This window comes from Ammospiza nelsoni, chromosome 9 (assembly GCF_027579445.1).
Source record: "Ammospiza nelsoni isolate bAmmNel1 chromosome 9, bAmmNel1.pri, whole genome shotgun sequence".
Classification (NCBI taxonomy): domain Eukaryota; kingdom Metazoa; phylum Chordata; class Aves; order Passeriformes; family Passerellidae; genus Ammospiza; species Ammospiza nelsoni.
In genome coordinates this window covers 35583543-35600050 of record NC_080641.1, presented here as the reverse complement: position 1 = coordinate 35600050, position 16508 = coordinate 35583543, and the positions used below count along the sequence as shown (strand labels likewise).

At 41.6% G+C, this 16508-nt stretch overlaps 1 protein-coding gene across 1 annotated transcript in view; it reads left to right on the top strand.

Annotated features, from left to right (window-relative positions):
• Nucleotides 1–491: 491 nt before the first annotated feature.
• The window catches only part of LRRC7 (leucine rich repeat containing 7), a 59943-nt gene continuing 43926 nt past the window's right edge, over nucleotides 492–16508 (top strand). Inside the window, exons 1-6 of the mRNA XM_059478124.1 lie at nucleotides 492–580; nucleotides 2146–2348; nucleotides 6326–6443; nucleotides 7274–7352; nucleotides 8180–8269; nucleotides 10430–10486. Coding sequence (XP_059334107.1) covers nucleotides 526–580; nucleotides 2146–2348; nucleotides 6326–6443; nucleotides 7274–7352; nucleotides 8180–8269; nucleotides 10430–10486 — 602 coding nt within the window. The 5' untranslated portion in view covers nucleotides 492–525. The remainder of the gene's footprint in view (nucleotides 581–2145; nucleotides 2349–6325; nucleotides 6444–7273; nucleotides 7353–8179; nucleotides 8270–10429; nucleotides 10487–16508) is intronic.

Sequence of the window (16508 nt, the reverse complement as noted above, 5' to 3'; positions counted from 1 at the left end):
TCTGGGTATTTATTGAATTTTGGCTCTGCTTGTGGCACTGCAACAACTCCCTGAGACGCCAGCCCTTCTGTGAAGTGTTCTGTGGAAAACTTGTTTGGGAGAAAAATTAAATCCATCATTAATGCATCCTGCAAACCAGCAAATTAGAAATTGATTTCTCCTGCCAATCACTCAGAGGCCGCTTCTGGAGCTTTTTGTAGCAGCACTTCCACCACCCCTGTCCTGCACCCACTGCTGGACTCTTCAGGAGAGCCCAGAATTGCAGAATTGGGGCTGGAAGGGATCTTAAATCCCATTCCATCCCACCCCTGCCGTGGCAAGGACACCTTCCACTGCCCCAGGCTGCTCCTGGCACAATTTAGGGATCCAGGGGCACCCACAGCTGCTCTGGGAACCCCATCCCAGCCAGGAATCCCATCCCAAGGCATTTGGAGTGTTGGATTCTGTCGAACCGTTTCATCCCATCTTTAAATCAGCTGGGTGAGCCTGCAGCAGTTTTCTCTGTCTTTCCAGCAGGTGAGGGAAATGTCTTCTCCTGTGGCTCCTGACAAACAGGGATTAGTGTTTTCCTGCACAAAAGGTCCGTGAATTGAGGAGGGATTGTAAGTTATTGTAATTGATTTCCATAAAGCTCCTCTTTTCCTCAGCTGAAGGAGTTTCTTTATAAGACAATAAACTGCAGGAGCTGATAATGAGCTGCTTGCTGGAGCTGAAAAGGAGCAGGTTATTTTATGCTGCTTTTCTCATTTATCTGTCTTTCTTCAAGAAATAATCTGATTTTGGAGCTCTTTTGGAGGCTCTGATTTTCCTGTGTAATGTATGATGTGGAGCAGTGACCCCAGGACTCGGCTGTGGGGAATTTCAGTTCTGAAATGGGGAGAAGCACCAAGCTCTGGTGCTTCCAGGGGGAGTGGGAGAGGGATGAGGAATCCCCTGCAGGGATTAAGGGATGGATGAAGCTGCTGTGTCCCTGAGCCTTTTCCATCAGCAACCACCAGCATGGAGGAAAGGATCTCTGAACGTCAGCAGAGAGCAAAATGCAGGGAAGGAAAGTGTAATTACCAGAGCTGGAATTAGTCCAGGGTAGGAATTAATAATGCTGAAATTAATAAAAAGTTTAATTACCACGAGCCCACAGGGCGTGAAATTCTGCTCCTTTCAATCATAGCCCAGGTCCTTCCATTCCATACTGGTGCTTGCTACAAAAACCTTATTTTGCTTTATTTGGACTAATTCAGTGCATTGTTTTCCTAAATCTAATCCTTGGGAGTGGTATGGAAAATGGGAGTTGAAGGTTGAGCCCTCCTTGCCTTTGTGGTAAATGGGTTTCAGGACAGCCTGGTTTATCCAGAATGTTTAAGTAACTCCTAAAGGCGTCCAGGATGGATTTAGGGACTGCTTGATGTGTTCCAAGTCTGCTTTTGGAGCGTTCCCCCATCCTGAAGTGGTTTTGTTCCACAAGGAGTAGGGCACTGTGTAAAGTTACTCACTGAGTTAGAGGTGCACACACATACTGGGGCTGCACCACTGGGACTGAGGGTGGGAGAAGTTTGGCAAAACTTCCTGGATGTGTATTTTAGTGCAGGAAAAGGAATGGGTTTTGCTAAATCCCCTCTTGGAGCTTCCAGCAGAGCCTGGTGGCACGGGAGGAGAGGAATGGTTTGGGATCACTCTGTAGCCAAGGGTTCCATCCCTGCTTTCCTCAGCTGCTGCAGGAAACTGTGGGAGCAGCATGGGGAGCTCTGCTGGTGTGGGGGATCCAGGGATAATTCCCATTTCCCACAGGAATCACACCCAGGTACATCCCTGCCAGCTCTGGGCCAGGGACCGGCCTTGGCTCTGTGCTTCCATGGGTGGGTTTGGATCCTGTGCCTTCCCATTTTCCCATTACAGCCGGGCTTGTGGCTGGCCTAGGTGTGTTCCCATCCATCCCAGAGCAGGGAACAGCTGCAGGGTCCAGGTTTTCTCCTTGCACTCCAAATCCCACCTTCCATTCCAGCAAGGTGCCACAGACACCACACAGTGTGCACTCTGGACATCCCTGGGCAAAACTGCTTTTCATGAGCTGCAATCCAAGCATAACTCCCAAGAACATTCCCCCAAAAGGCTGCTGAAATCCCCATTTTCCTCCCTTTTTCCCTGCAGTATGCTGCTTGGAGATGACCAGCAAAAGGAAGCTGATCGGGCGCCTGGTGCCGTGCCGGTGTTTCCGCGGCGAGGAGGAGATCGTCTCCGTGCTAGACTATTCCCACTGCGGCCTGCAGCAGGTGCCAAAGGAGGTCTTCAACTTCGAGAGGACCCTGGAGGAGCTCTACCTCGATGCCAACCAGATTGAGGAGCTTCCCAAGGTAATCCACGTCCTGCTGGGGTGCCAGGGCAAAGCTGGGGCGTGTGCCCGGCTCTGGGGATGCTGAGCTGCTGGGGAGAGATGGAGATGGGGGCTCCAGGGATGTTCCTTGGAATCAGGGCTGGACTGGGAGGAGAAGGGGCTCCTGTTCCTTCTTCACAGCACGGGAATGGGGCAGCTTGGAGCCTGGAACTGGGAAAAACAAATTCTGCAAAATAAATGGTTCTGGCCCCAGAAATTCCTGTGGTACCCAGTACCTGGATCAGGAGTCACTGATGCCTGTGGATCCTCTCCATCCTTGCTTTTCCCTCAGGATCAGCCCCTTATCCTTGTAGGACATTCCTGGCAATGTCAGGGCTGTCCCCTGTGTCAGGATCAGCCCTTTATCCCTGTAGGACATTCCTGGGAATATCAGGGCTGTCCTTCCTATCAGGATCAGCCCTTTATCCCTGTGGGATATTTCTGGGAATATCAGGGCTGTCCTCCCTATCAGGACCAGCCCTTTATCCCAGTGGGACATTCCTGGCAATGTCAGGGCTGTCCCCTGTGTCAGGATCAGCCCTTCATCCCTGTAGGACATTCCTGGGAATATCAGGGCTGTCCTCCCTATCAGGATCAGCCCTTTATCCCTGTGGGATATTTCTGGGAATATCAGGGCTGTCCTTCCTATCAGGATCAGCCCTTTATCCCTGTGGGATATTCCTGGGAATATCAGGGCTGTCCTTCCTATCAGGATCAGCCCTTTATCCCTGTGGGATATTTCTGGGAATATCAGGGCTGCTCTCCATGTCAGGATCAGCCCTTCATCCCTGTGGGACATTCCTGGCAATGCCAGGTCTGTCCCCTGTGTCAGGATCAGCCCTTTATCCCTATAGGATATTGCTGGGAATGCCAAGTGTCCAAGCAGGAGTTTCAGAACTGCCCTGAGATCATCCAAGCCATCCTTCCCCTGTAAAATTCCCCTTCTGGAACCTTCCAACCCGCTCTCCTGCTGATCAATGTTTGCTGTAAGGAATTAGAACCTACTGTAACCAAAATGTTCTGGAAGCAAAGGAGGGAAGGGTGGAAAAACCAATTAGTGGCAGGTGCTGGTTCCATAATGAAGTGTGAAGGGACGGGATCCAGGCCTTAATGGAATTTTTTCTCCACAATAATGAAAGATGCTTACAAATCTTTAATTAAACATTGCTTCATTCTCCATCAGCTTACAGCAAATTTCCTGGTTTTGCTGCACAGAGACTTTGTAAAAAATCCATTTACAGAAGTACAAAATGGGCTTTTCCATGCCATGGGGTTGCTTTGCTGGGATGTGATGGTTCATCGCTTGGGAGGTCTCGCTCTGTGGAGGAATTCTGCACAGATGGTGGGGCAGGGCCACCAAAATCCCTTTATTTTCATGGAAAAATGCTGTGGAGAGCTACCTGAACTCTCCTGGAGACACAGCACAGAACCAGCTGGGTTCTATCCCCAGAAATCCCAAATGGATCCTGGGGAAAACCTGCTCAGGAAGCCCTGAGGTCCCATCTTCTCCTTCTTCTTCTTCTTCTTCTCCTTCTTCTTCTTCTTCTTCTTCTAATAATAATAATAATAATAATAATAATAATAATAATAATAATAATAATAATAATAATAATAATAATTCCCTTCTTTTCCTTCTGCTACTGAGGAATACTGGAAGTCTCTCATTTAGGGAGGGATTTTTGGGATATTTGGGTTGGACCTCTTGGAATGATCAAAGTGTTTCCAAAAACAAATATATCAGAGCAAGATGCTGTATGGAAAAAATGAGGACCAAAGGGAAGCGGTCCAAAATGCTGAAGCTGGGATGAAGGTGATAATTTAAATTTAGAGTAAATCAAGTTTAACATAATCTTGGCCATGTGGAAGAGAAGATTAATGGCAGTGTTAATAGCACTCATCGGTTTTTGTCTTAAGCCTTTATTAATTGTAACCAGGAATTCAACAGCTGAAATAATTCCTTTATCAAATTTTCTGCTCGAGGTGTTTTTGCTGCAGAGCTCAAGGCTTTTTTTTTTCATCTCTGAATTAATATTCCAGGAGAGAAAATGCCTTCTTTTTTCCCCCATGAAACTGGCACTGTAATACTTAACATGAACTTTTGTGTTTTACATTAAATTCTACCACTCTCTCCTCCTTCTGCAAATGTGTTTTCAAAGATTTTATTCCAGAGGAAATTTTTGGACATTTTCTGTTCTTTGCCATATATTCTGTGCCCCTGATATTAAAAAATTCTTTTGAATCAAAACTCTTGGTCATGTTTTATTATTTAATGAGAAAACAACTAAGTCCAGCTCTACTTTAGTTTCACGTGATGCTCTGAAGTCCAGTAAATTATTTTGCATTGAACTGATGCCTTAAACTCATTCTGCCTGATCTTATTTTTGCTTTCCATTGAAGTATCATACTGATGATTCTTTCCCTGCTGATTTTCAGTTCTTCATTTCTTGTATTTCTCTGTTTTTTTAAGGATTTACAAGATGTTTTTATACTTCTAACTCTCTTTTTTTTGGCTAAATTCAGCCAAGTCTTTTTATTCTCTTTGCCTTTGACTTCATTCTCCTGCTGCAAAAAATCTTTTATTTGTGTGAGTCAAGTGAATTGATGACTAATAAAGGGAAAATTGATCTGGATGAGAGTGGAGTCATTGGAATCAGCATCCAGAGAAACATGAGTGGGCTGGAGTTCTCCCCAGAGGTGCAGAATAAAACCCTGATTTCATAACTCAGAGCTCGGTAGCATCACTTGGATTTGGTCTGAGAGGAATTAAAGTTGTTTCATGGGCAGAGGGAATGGTGATTCCAACAAAATCCTGATGGCCAGGGAGCTCTGGAAACTGGGAAAAATATCTGTTAAGCATCCAGTGGTTGAAAAAAAAGCAATTTTGGGACTTCATTGCATGGCTCATATTCCTTCTGATGCTTCATAAAATCATTCCAGAGGGAAGATTTTTAATTGGGCTTCTCCCTCCAGCACTTCCAAAGCCTTGGGTGTGTCCAGCTGGGGTCAGAACTGGAAGTTCCAAGCCTTCCTCTGCTCCCAAAGGAATTCCTGGTGAAAACTGGGAATCCACTTCTGTAAAATTGGAATTTGATAGAAAAATTAGAATTGAGTCCTGAATTTTGGGAAGGGGTTTCAGGAAAGTAAGTTTTGGATAATGCCAAAGCATTTTTGCATCTTGAGGATAATTATTTAATCTGAATGCAGTCACAGTATTTTAAAATCTGCCATGAAATTTAATTAGGAAATCGAATATTTTAATTTAGCAGGGGGCACAAAAACTTGGGAATTTTTATGACAAATATGAAACACAGCAATAAACTGAATTATATGCAATGATATCAGAATCAAAAGATATTCATTGCAGTGAATTTACAGGTTTTGAGTAGCTTTGAACATCCTTGCTACCCATGACCTGTTTGTCATATCCCCTATCAATGTCACATTTTCTGAAAAATCCCTTTGCCATGATTTCTTCTCCTGGGAAGCTGAGAAGCTTCAGAGCAAAAGGAAAGCAATATTATCTCATTTGCTTCTCCTGTGTTTTGCTGCTTTGGAATGTGGTTGGAGATTGTTTATCCAACACGTGAATTGTTTTGACTCAATGACCAATCACGGCCAGGCTGTGTCAGACTCTGAGGAGAGAGTCAGGAGTTTTTATTAGTATCTTGTTAAGGATCCTTCTGTAAGGATCCTTTCTCTATTCTTTAGTATAGTTTTAGGATAGCATTCTTTTATATAAAATAATAAATTAGCCTTCTAAGAACATGGAGTCAGAATCATCGTTTCCTCCTTCATCCTGGGGACCCAGCAAATACCACAATCCCCGGGAATGTCTTCCCAAAAGCCCCCCTGGGAGGGTGGGATTCTGCTGTGGCCAGGGGGTGTTTGTGCTGATTGTGTGTCAGTAAGGATCCCAAATGGATTTATTTCTTCTGCCCCGCGGAACCCCCGGAACAGCAACTGTTCAACTGCCAGGCCCTGCGCAAGCTGAGCATCCCCGACAACGACCTGTCCAGCCTCCCCACGTCCATCGCCAGCCTGGTCAACCTCCGTGAGCTCGACATCAGCAAGAATGGTGAGGGCTCCCCTTCCCCAGCATCCCCAAAAAAAAAAAAAACCAGGAGCTGAGATGGAGTTTTGGCTCCCCGTGGCCTGGAAATTCGCGCTCCGTCTGAGGTTCCGCGCGCGGCGCCTTGTGGGAGGGTCTGTGCAAATCCAGCTCTAGTTTTTCCTTTAAAAATTGAGTTTTCTTCAGTGTCCTGTGCTCTGGGGACACTGCCCAGCTGGGAGTAGGAATGTGAGGCCAGTTTTCCATGCACTTAGGAACATTCCACTCCCAAAGGGGTTCAGAGCTCGCTGGGCTCTTCTGTGGGGGTTTAAACAATTCCCAGGATTTATCTGGGCTGGTTTGCTGCTGTGCAATCCAAAATCTGGGAATTTTCATTCCATTCTCATATCAATGGGCCTAAAAACCTTTGCTGTCTGAGCTTGAGGGTCTTCATTTTTAAAAAATGAGGCTTAGGAACTCCTGGAAACATTGGGAAATTTCTTGTCAGAGGAGGGTCTGGAGACTCTGAGGATTCTGTGACAGAAAAGCAGTTTGGGAAGGGATGAAGGCACAAATCTCAGCACAAATTATGTCACTGTTAATTCTAGAATATTATATAAACCAAACACTATCAGAAAAGTTATAATTTTGTATTTTCATGTATTTATTTAGAACTTGAGCCCTTTTGGATGATAATTCCAAACTATGTTTCCTTCCTTCTCCAGCTGAAGTCTGAGCTGGAAATCCCAACTGAGCATTTATGAACAGACTAGGCTGAACAGTTTTTGTGTAGATAATATTTGTCTATATCTAATAAATATTTTTGTGCATCTAATACTCTTTCCATGTTTTTTTAGGAATCCAAGATTTCCCAGAAAACATTAAGTGTTGTAAGTGTTTAACAATAATCGAAGCCAGCGTCAACCCCGTGTCCAAGTGAGTACCAGGAGCTCATTTTGCTCATTCCAAGGGCACAAAATGAGCTCAGGCTTAATCTGAATGTCTTTCTAATTGTTTGAATTTAAACAATTTAAATTTGTTTCTAATTTAAACCCAGGGTGGGTTTGTCTGAGATCTGAGTACTCTGGTAGTGCCAGTCAGGCTGGGCAGTATCCATACACAGGGGTGAGGCTTCACCTGGACACTTGGCCAGCCTTTATTCCTTATTCCTTCCAAAATCTCGCAAAAACAGCAACAAAAAATGAGTTGTAAATGCAAGATTTACAAAATGGAGTGAAGGGGAGGAAGGGTGAAATGTTGATGTTTCAGTTTAAAAAAAATAGAAATAGATGAGGGAGAGGGACAAAGAATGAGAGGAAAAGAGAAGGAGGAAAAAGGAAAAAGATTAAGATAAAAGAGAGAAAGAGAAGGGAGGAGAGGAAGGAGAGAGAGGAGAGGGAGAGGGAGAGGGAGAGGGAGAGGGAGAGGGAGAGGGAGAGGGAGAGGGAGAGGGAGAGGGAGAGGGAGAGGGAGAGGGAGAGGGAGAGGGAGAGGGAGAGGGAGAGGGAGAGGAGACCTTTAGTTTAAATCCCTCAAGCAGGAAAAGCTGCCGTCCCCTGAATATGCCAGGCCTTTGCATTTCCTGTTTGTAGCAATGCAGAGAAGATGGGAATGGGCAAAAATGTCTGTTAAAAGTGAGCTCTTCAGGAGAATTTGGGTGGAAGTAGGTGAGAGAGAAAGTCACCTTTCTACTTCTAAATATACATTGTTATTATCTCCATGGCAACTCGGGGTGAGCATTAAGGTTTGCTCTGTTTTTTTAGGCTGCCAGATGGCTTCACACAACTTCTAAATTTGACCCAGCTCTATCTAAACGATGCCTTTTTGGAGTTTCTTCCAGCTAACTTTGGAAGGTAAGGATGAGTCACCACAGCACATCCCTGTCCCTGAACCCGGCTCAGGCTCCGAGGGACAGGCTCAAAGCTGGCTCCCCTTGAAAAACTGAGCACAAACCCAGAGATTTTGGCTTTTCAGCCGTGTTTTTGGGAGTGTCAGCAGGATGGGGTGGGGAGGTGATGGAGGCTGGGGAGAGGTGAGGAGCAGCATCCCCCTGCAGCGACTCAGCTGCGGCAGGGCCAGGGGCACCGGGCTCCTCTCAGGTCCCCTCCTGGTGACAGAGGGACAGGAGGGTGCAGAGCTGTGGCTCAGCAGGGCAGGGAGGGGTGGCTGAGGGGGCTGCAACGGGCAAAGGTGCAGCGTGGGAGCAGAACCAGGGAGAGGAGCCCAGAGACAGCGGGGCAGGAGGGCGGGGAGAGAGGGCAAAAATAAACCCAGCAGGAGCGGAGCCAGAAATGTCAGGTGAGGACAGAGCAGGGGTGGTGGCAGCAGGGTGCAGTGGCTTTGGCTCTCTAATTAGAGATTTCACCAGTTCTTTAGATGTTCCAGCCGAGGCACCGACTGGTGAGGTGGGTTCAGTGCTGCCAGCCACCAGTGCCCCCATCCACCTCCTGCTCGGGACAGGACCGGGAGAAAGGCGAAGCAGCTCAAAACATTAAAAGGGCGTAAAGAACATTTTATTAACAGTAATAAAATGGGAAAAAAGGAGTATGAATCAAAGCAAACCCTTCAGAACACTTCTCCTGCCCCCACAAGCTTCTCTTTTCCCAGTGGACACAGAGTGAGCCCAATTCCCACAGGAGCTGGGGTCCCCACCCTGCACAGCCCTGGCAGAAATGGGGAATTTATCCCACTGGGAACTGCTGGGATTTCTGCCCTTGGATTGGCACCTGGGCAAGAGTTCAGGAGAAAAAAGATCAGCAGGGAAAAGCTCTGGTTTTATTACAGAATTCACCAAGCCCAGCTTTAGGCTGGTCCCTGCGGCCACCTGGGTGAAAGTTCTATTGTTTATTTAATTTATTTTTATTTATTTATTTTTATTTATTTCATTTATTGTTATTTACTTTATTTATTTTTATTTATTTCATTTATTATTTATTTGTTTGTTTGTTTGTTTATTATCTAAGGGAACATTTGCTCATCTCTCCAAACCAAATGACAAAATGTGACAAACTCCTGCTGGGAGTGACACTGGGCTGTTCAGGCCGGGGGAGATAAAAATGTTGGGGTACTATTATTTTATTTTATTTTATTTTATTTTATTTTATTTTATTTTATTTTATTTTATTTTGTTTCATTTCATTTCATTTCATTTCATTTCTTCTATTATTATTGTATTTTATTTTTATATTATTATGTCTATATATTATTTCTTCTATTATTATTATTGATATTATTATTAATAATATTATTATTATTCCATATTATTATTCCATGTTATTATTCCATGTTATTGCTGTTGTTATTATTACTATAATAATAATTATTATAATCACACCCCCTGGGGCAGGCCTGAGCACCTCTGAGAAACACAAAATCCCAGCAGGAGGCAGGGAATTGTTTGCCTGTGAGGAGTGTGTGGGATGCCAGGATAAGCCCCAATTCCTGCCCCTGAAGTCAGATCTAAATCCAAATATCCAGGAAAGGGATGGATGGAGCCCTCAGTGTGGTGTTTGTGCCCATCCTGCTCTGGCAGAGCCCTGCTGGGGCTTGGGCTGATAATTTGGGGATTAAGGTTTAGGAGCTTAAATCTTTCAGCAGAAAACATTTTATTCCACAAGTGCTGATTTTATATGAACTCAGTGACTCTAATTCCTTTATTATTGTTGTTATTTCCTCCTGTCTCATCTATTTGGGACCTTACACTTACAAACCTTGCTCTGGTTTTCTTGGGTTTTTTTTGTTTCTTCCAAATTTCCCAACTTTTCCTGTGTTTGGAAGCACTAATAAAATCAATTTAAAATTGCTGGGAAAACCTGATAAATGTCAGAGCTTTTCGGGAGAACTCAGATCAGGGCAGACATTGCGTGAAATTATTTGGCTCTGATTTTTGTCCCACAAGAACTGGACTTTGGATTATTTTGCATTAAACAGACTTCTTAAAATTAGAATAAATAATTTCTAACAATTCTGATGGATTCTTCAAATGCATTAATTATTTTCTCTCCTATTCCCAGACTTGTCAAATTGCGAATTTTGGAGTTAAGAGAAAACCACCTGAAAACTCTACCAAAGTAAGTGCTGGGGTATTTACAATTATTCACCTGGAATTTCCAAAAGTGCCAAATATCTGGATTGGTAGCAATGCAGTGGTGATGTTTCTGTTATGAGTTGGTTTTTGGTTTTAATTTATAAAATAAATTCTACTGAAGGTTTTTAGCCAAAAAAACCGAACCAATGAACGATTCCATGATATAAGGGAAGATGGACAATGGTTGATCAGCTGAGTGTCACTAAAAAGCCAAAATTTGATCTTTTAAGATAAATATCTGATATTTTAAGATAATTATCAGACATTTTAAGATAAATATCTGCTATTTTAAGATAAATAATCAAAACTGGGAAGCACCAGATGAGCTAACCCTGGTCAGTGATGCTGTGGCGGTGTTTTATTCACCAAGGACTCATCTGAAGTGTTGAAAACACCCTCAGGAAAATATTTTATCCTCATGGTCTGTCCAGAATTAAATGTTTTGGGCTTTACTGCGCCAGCAGGATACTGAGTCCCTTCTGCCCAAGATTATTTAAGTGGGGTTTAAGAGGACAAAAAGTTCTCAAAAGTAAATTCCAGCCCTGGGTTGATCCTTCACATGGGGCACCAAAAATTATTATTGTTGTTTTTAGTGAAAGGATGGAATTATTTTAAAGTTTAAAATTATTTATTGTTTAGATAAACAGTAGTCTCAGAGATTGTGAGATTTTAAAGGAGTAAGTTGTTGATTATAGCTTAGGAGTAGTTACAAGTTTCTTCATTATGATAGATATAATTTATATATCATATCATATATCATATCGTATCATATCATATAACGTATCAATCTAAAAATATATACTATTATTTTTATATTATTATATTAGCATCTATTTTTATTTATAATAGATCTATTATTTATAATATAAAAGATATATCTATATTATAATATAAATATATTCTATTATAGATCTATTATAATATTATAATATATATTTTATAATATTATATAGTATATGATATCATATAATTATATATATTATAATATATAATATATATTACATATTATAATTTCTATAATATATAATTTTTTAAACTAATAGGCAGTTGTTCCAGGGTTTATTCTACTTTTCTAACATATCACTTACTTCTGTTGTACTGTGGATACTTTCGTCTAATGGGCTTTTAACTTACATGCACATTTCTATTCTAACTTTTAAACTCTTAGCTTTATTAAACTGCACTTTTATATTATAAACTCTTCACTATTTTATTAATACAGTTTCTCACTCAAGGCATGTACTTATAACTATAGAAACATAATTTGATGGTTTCGTTATGTTTCTGTTTTATGTCTGTGTCTGCTTTATGTTTAATGTTTTATCTTGTATTTTTACTTTATGTTTTATGTTTAATGTCTGTATCTTGTACTTTTGCATTAATCTAAGTTTATTCTAGGGCTGTAGATCCAATCTTTTGGTTGTCTGGGGAAGTTTTTCTTTTTCCAATTCCCACCCCTGGGCAGAGGAAAACCTTCCCGAGGTTCTGGGGGATTTGTTCCCAAATTCCTCTGGAAAATCGTGGGATTGCAGGGACCTCCTTGGGGCCTGGTGACTCAGCACCAGGGGTCTGCAGGGATGAGAAATTCCCTGGATTTGCTGTTCTCATCCTCTGACTCACGGCTCTCTGCAGATCTTTGGGGGTTTTTGGCAGCAGGAATTGTTTTCCTGCAGGACCTGCTGGAAAAATGACATCCAATGGATCCTTTCCAAAGGAGCAAGTCCTGATGTAGGGAAAAAAAAACCCAGAAAAATAGGATTTGTCCTGGACTTCAGGATTAATTTGCTTCTTGGGAAGGAGTAGTTGCAGCGCCCAGAAAATGGGCAGGATTCTGAGGGAACACAGTCAGAATTTGGGATTTAATGTGCAAAGTCACATCCTAAGGGACCAGCGGGAATTTGGGGGTAAATCAGGAGCTCTCCAGCTGGGAATGAGGGATGGGAGAGTTTGAGGGGTGTGAAATGCCTGGGAGCCATGGATCCAAATGGATTTATCAGGGAATTCTCACCTGAGCCCAAGGGATGTTTGTGCCATGGGGCAGATTCCAGACTCCTCCGAAAGTAAAAGAAAAAATCAGAATAAAATCAGAATATTCCTGATTGCTCTCAGGAGCCCAACAGGATCTTCAAACCCCCCAAAAAAAATCAGTTTAGGGGTGAAAAAAGGGGGAGAGCTCATTTGGGAAACGGGAAAGGCTGGAGCAGGTCCTGATAGGAAAAACAGGGATTGCACAGTGAAGGGTAAGGGACGGCCTAAAAATAATGATATTTATCTAAAAAACAGAGTTGAGGGGAGATATTTCAGTGTTTGTGTGAGCTCCCAGGGAATGTGTTCACTGGGGAAACTGGGGAAATGGGCTGAAAGCAGCCAGAAACGGGACACTCCATGCCCGATGACAACGTGTGACTCCTCAGCGCTTTGATCTCCTCTGCTCTCCTTTGTTTGGGCTGCTCTGCTCCGTGGGGCTTTCAGGCTGAAATCCCTGAAATCATCAGATTTTCCAGCTCCCTCTTTGCAATCTTCCAAAATATTCCTTCCTTGTCCTTCTCCTGCTGCTTGGAGTCAGGAATGGAAGGACTTCATGGACAGGATGATGATGATGATGATGGGCTGGAGGTTTATTTTCCTTTTTCCTTTATTTTCCTCTTGTTAAAATCACTCATTTTATCTCAGTTTTCAGCCTTAAAATGTTGCTGTTTTCAGCCTTAAAATCGAAACCAGTTTTGGTTTTGAATTCATGTTTTAATTCATGATTCTTTCAGGCTCTGACCGTACCCAAACAGCCCCCTGCGAAAATAGAGGGTTGGTTTCAGCCCCCCAGTTTTATTAATTCTTTTTGCTGTCAAAATTCAGATTTTTCCCTTGAAAAGTTGTTGTTTTGCTTTACCTGTTGTGGGCAATGGAATGTAGGAATTTTCTGCTTTGCCTTTTTCTCCAAATCCCTCAGGCTGGGCTGAATTTCTGGGGTTCTTAGCTGCCACAATTTAAGTTACAAAAGGATTTCTGTGCATTCAATTATGTAAAAATTTAATTTTCCTATTTTGTATAATATTTTCCTATCGATGATCCAATATTTTCCTTGATCAAGGGGAAATTGGATAAATATTCCTCTCATAATTTAAAACCAAGGACAGCCTGGTTAAAATTTTCCATTAAAAGGAGAAACGGACACAGGAAGGATCTTCCTTAATTAAGATTTTCCTTCTGGGTAATGAATGAAGGGGTGAAAGCAAGATTTTGGTGCAGTTATAATTGAAAATATCTGGTCTGGCTTCCCAATTAGATATTGGGGAAAAAACTTGGGAGAAAAACACATTTTTCACCCACAAGAACTGCCTCTTCGGAATTTCCCTAAAATGGAATTTTCTCAGTGCTTAGAATTCCAAGCGTACTTTGATTTTTTTTCTGTAAATACAATGTGAAAAAATGACATTTTTATCTGTCATTCATTCCATTTTTTCCCCAGGCCTTCCCACTTTTTTCCATATATCTCTTCCCCCCCAGATTTAGAGATAGACCCAAAGCTTTAATTTGAATTAATCCCACCAAATGAATGTGCCAGGAACCCACAACTCCCCAAAATGTGGGAAAAAATCAATTGGGAGCAAGGCAGAGTGGGGAAGTTTTCCTGTTCTTGCTGAAATTCAGATTTATTGGGATCATTTGCAACTCCTATTTATTGTTATTTCTTAAAGTGCTGGGACTGTGTACAAGGAGGTTAAACACATTAAGGTTTTTTAGCAGCATCCTAAAAATTGCGTTAAAAGCAGATTTTTGTCTTGCTTTTGAAACAAAATCAGGTGAATTAAACAAGAATCTTCCTATCATCAACAACAGAGGCCGTTTTGCAGAAGTTAATTTTGAACATTTGAAGTTTCTAACCCCATGGAGTGACAATTTTTGTGCTTTCTGCACAGAGGGAGAAATGAATGAATAATCCAGAAATTTAAGAATGACATTCCGAGATTACAGCTCTCCCAATCCTTTACCTCCCTTCTGGCAGGAACTTGCTGGATAAAAGTGATTTTTACTTCCAGGAACCTGACAACAGAGTGGTCCAAAGCTTCCCTGCGCCTCACAGACATCCCTGCCGCAAAATCCTCATCCCTCCCACCCCCAGCCCTTCCCGAACCCCACTTTTGGAAGCTGCTTGGCAAAAATCAAACGGTTTTTGGGGGTTTTTTTGAAGCCTGTTGAAGTCAGTGGAAGAGACAATTTAAATCAGCTGAGAATCTGTCCGGGGTGGGGGGATAAATTTAGGGAGAAGCTTCGCTTTCTGCTGCTGTTTTTTGAGACGCTGCTCCACTTCCTCCCGGTTCCTGATGAGGATGGGAAGCGTTGGCCGCGCTTTGGGTTTACAAATATTTGCAGAGTTCCTGGTGCCCTTTTTTCCTCAAATAGCAGCTCTGGCTGGCTTGGGGAGCCCACACCCCGCAGATTCACTGCCTTATCAAAATATTGGCAATGTTTTAATCAGCAGCTGCTGCTGCGAGCTTTCCCTTGAGGGTTCTCCAAGCTGGATCCGTTTGCTGCTCAGGGAGGAGGATGGGAAATGCATCCCGTGGTTTTGCATTGGGGAAAAAAAAAAGGATTTTCCCATTGTTTTAATTTAGGGGAGAAAAAAGGCTTTTCCCATTGTTTTAATTTAGGGAGAAAAAAGGCTTTTCCCATTGTTTTGCTTTGGGAAAAAAAAAAAAAAAAAAAAAAAGGCTTTTCCCACAGTTTTTCTTTAGGAAAAAAGGTTTTTCCTATTTTTAAAGGGGGTAAAGTTGTCTGGAAAATTGATTTTTAAATTTTATTTTGAAGTTATTTTATTTTATTAATTGATTTTATTTAAAATTATTTATTAAAATTATCTATAAAATTATTTATTATAAAAGTTATAAAATTCATAAAATTATTATTTATAACATTATATTATTTATAACATTAATTTATAAATTTTATTTATAAATTTAATTATTAATTTATTAATTAATATAATTTTGTTTTATTAATTGCTTTTATTTTTAAAATAAAAATTAATTTTTATTTTATTAATTGATTATTAATTATTATTAATTATTCTTCATAGAATCCCATAGATTTTCAAGGCTGGTTTGGGTTGGGAGGGAGCTGAAATCCCATCCAGTTCCACGGACAGGGACACCTTCCATGGGCCAGATGAGCTTTAAGCTCTTTTCCATGGGATTCTGGGGTTCTTTTCCAGAGGAAAAGAGAAAATATTATTTTCCATCTCATTAGGAATGCTGAATTCCAGGGAAAAACTTGCTGGCCCCAAGTGGAAAGAGGGGAGAACCTGGATAACCCTGGAGAACCCCCCAGCCTCACCCTCCTGGTTTTTATTTCCATGCCTCTGTAGCCTTTTAAAAAGCACATAACATTTTTTAAAAATCACAAAATAATTTTAAAATAAAATTTTTAAAGCAGAAAATAATTTTAAAATAAAATAATTTTATTCTGAACCTTGTGGGAATTCCATCCTTATTGCCCAAAGTCTCCACTCACTCATGAGTGGAAGGAAAGCTCCAAATAGGATCCCCATAAAGATTTGGGGGAAATCTTTGGCACATTCATCCCCCCCATGACATCCTTTAAGCACTGAATATTTACCTGAGCATTGCCCGTAACTGCTCATTCCTGATCCACCTCTGTAAATGACCCCATGTAAAAACTCTAACAAAGCTTTCCATAAGAAAAATAAAAGTAATTATAGGAGAGAGATAAAAATAGCAGCAGCTAATGGGAAAATCTGATTTTCCATTGGCAACATCAGCAGAGCTTCGTTTTTTGATGGGGCCCCAACTCCCTGAAATTAATCTGCCCCCACATCAGTTTGTTTCTGGAGTTTTTTATTTGACTGTAGAAATGGCACAAAGAGTGGTTAAAAGTTGCATTTGAAGCTGAATTTACAGTAGAAAACACAAAGCAGTTGAAGTTGTGTTCAAAAGAATTTGGGATGAAAGACAAAGGTTTTACCAATTTGAGCGTATTTAATCTCTGAA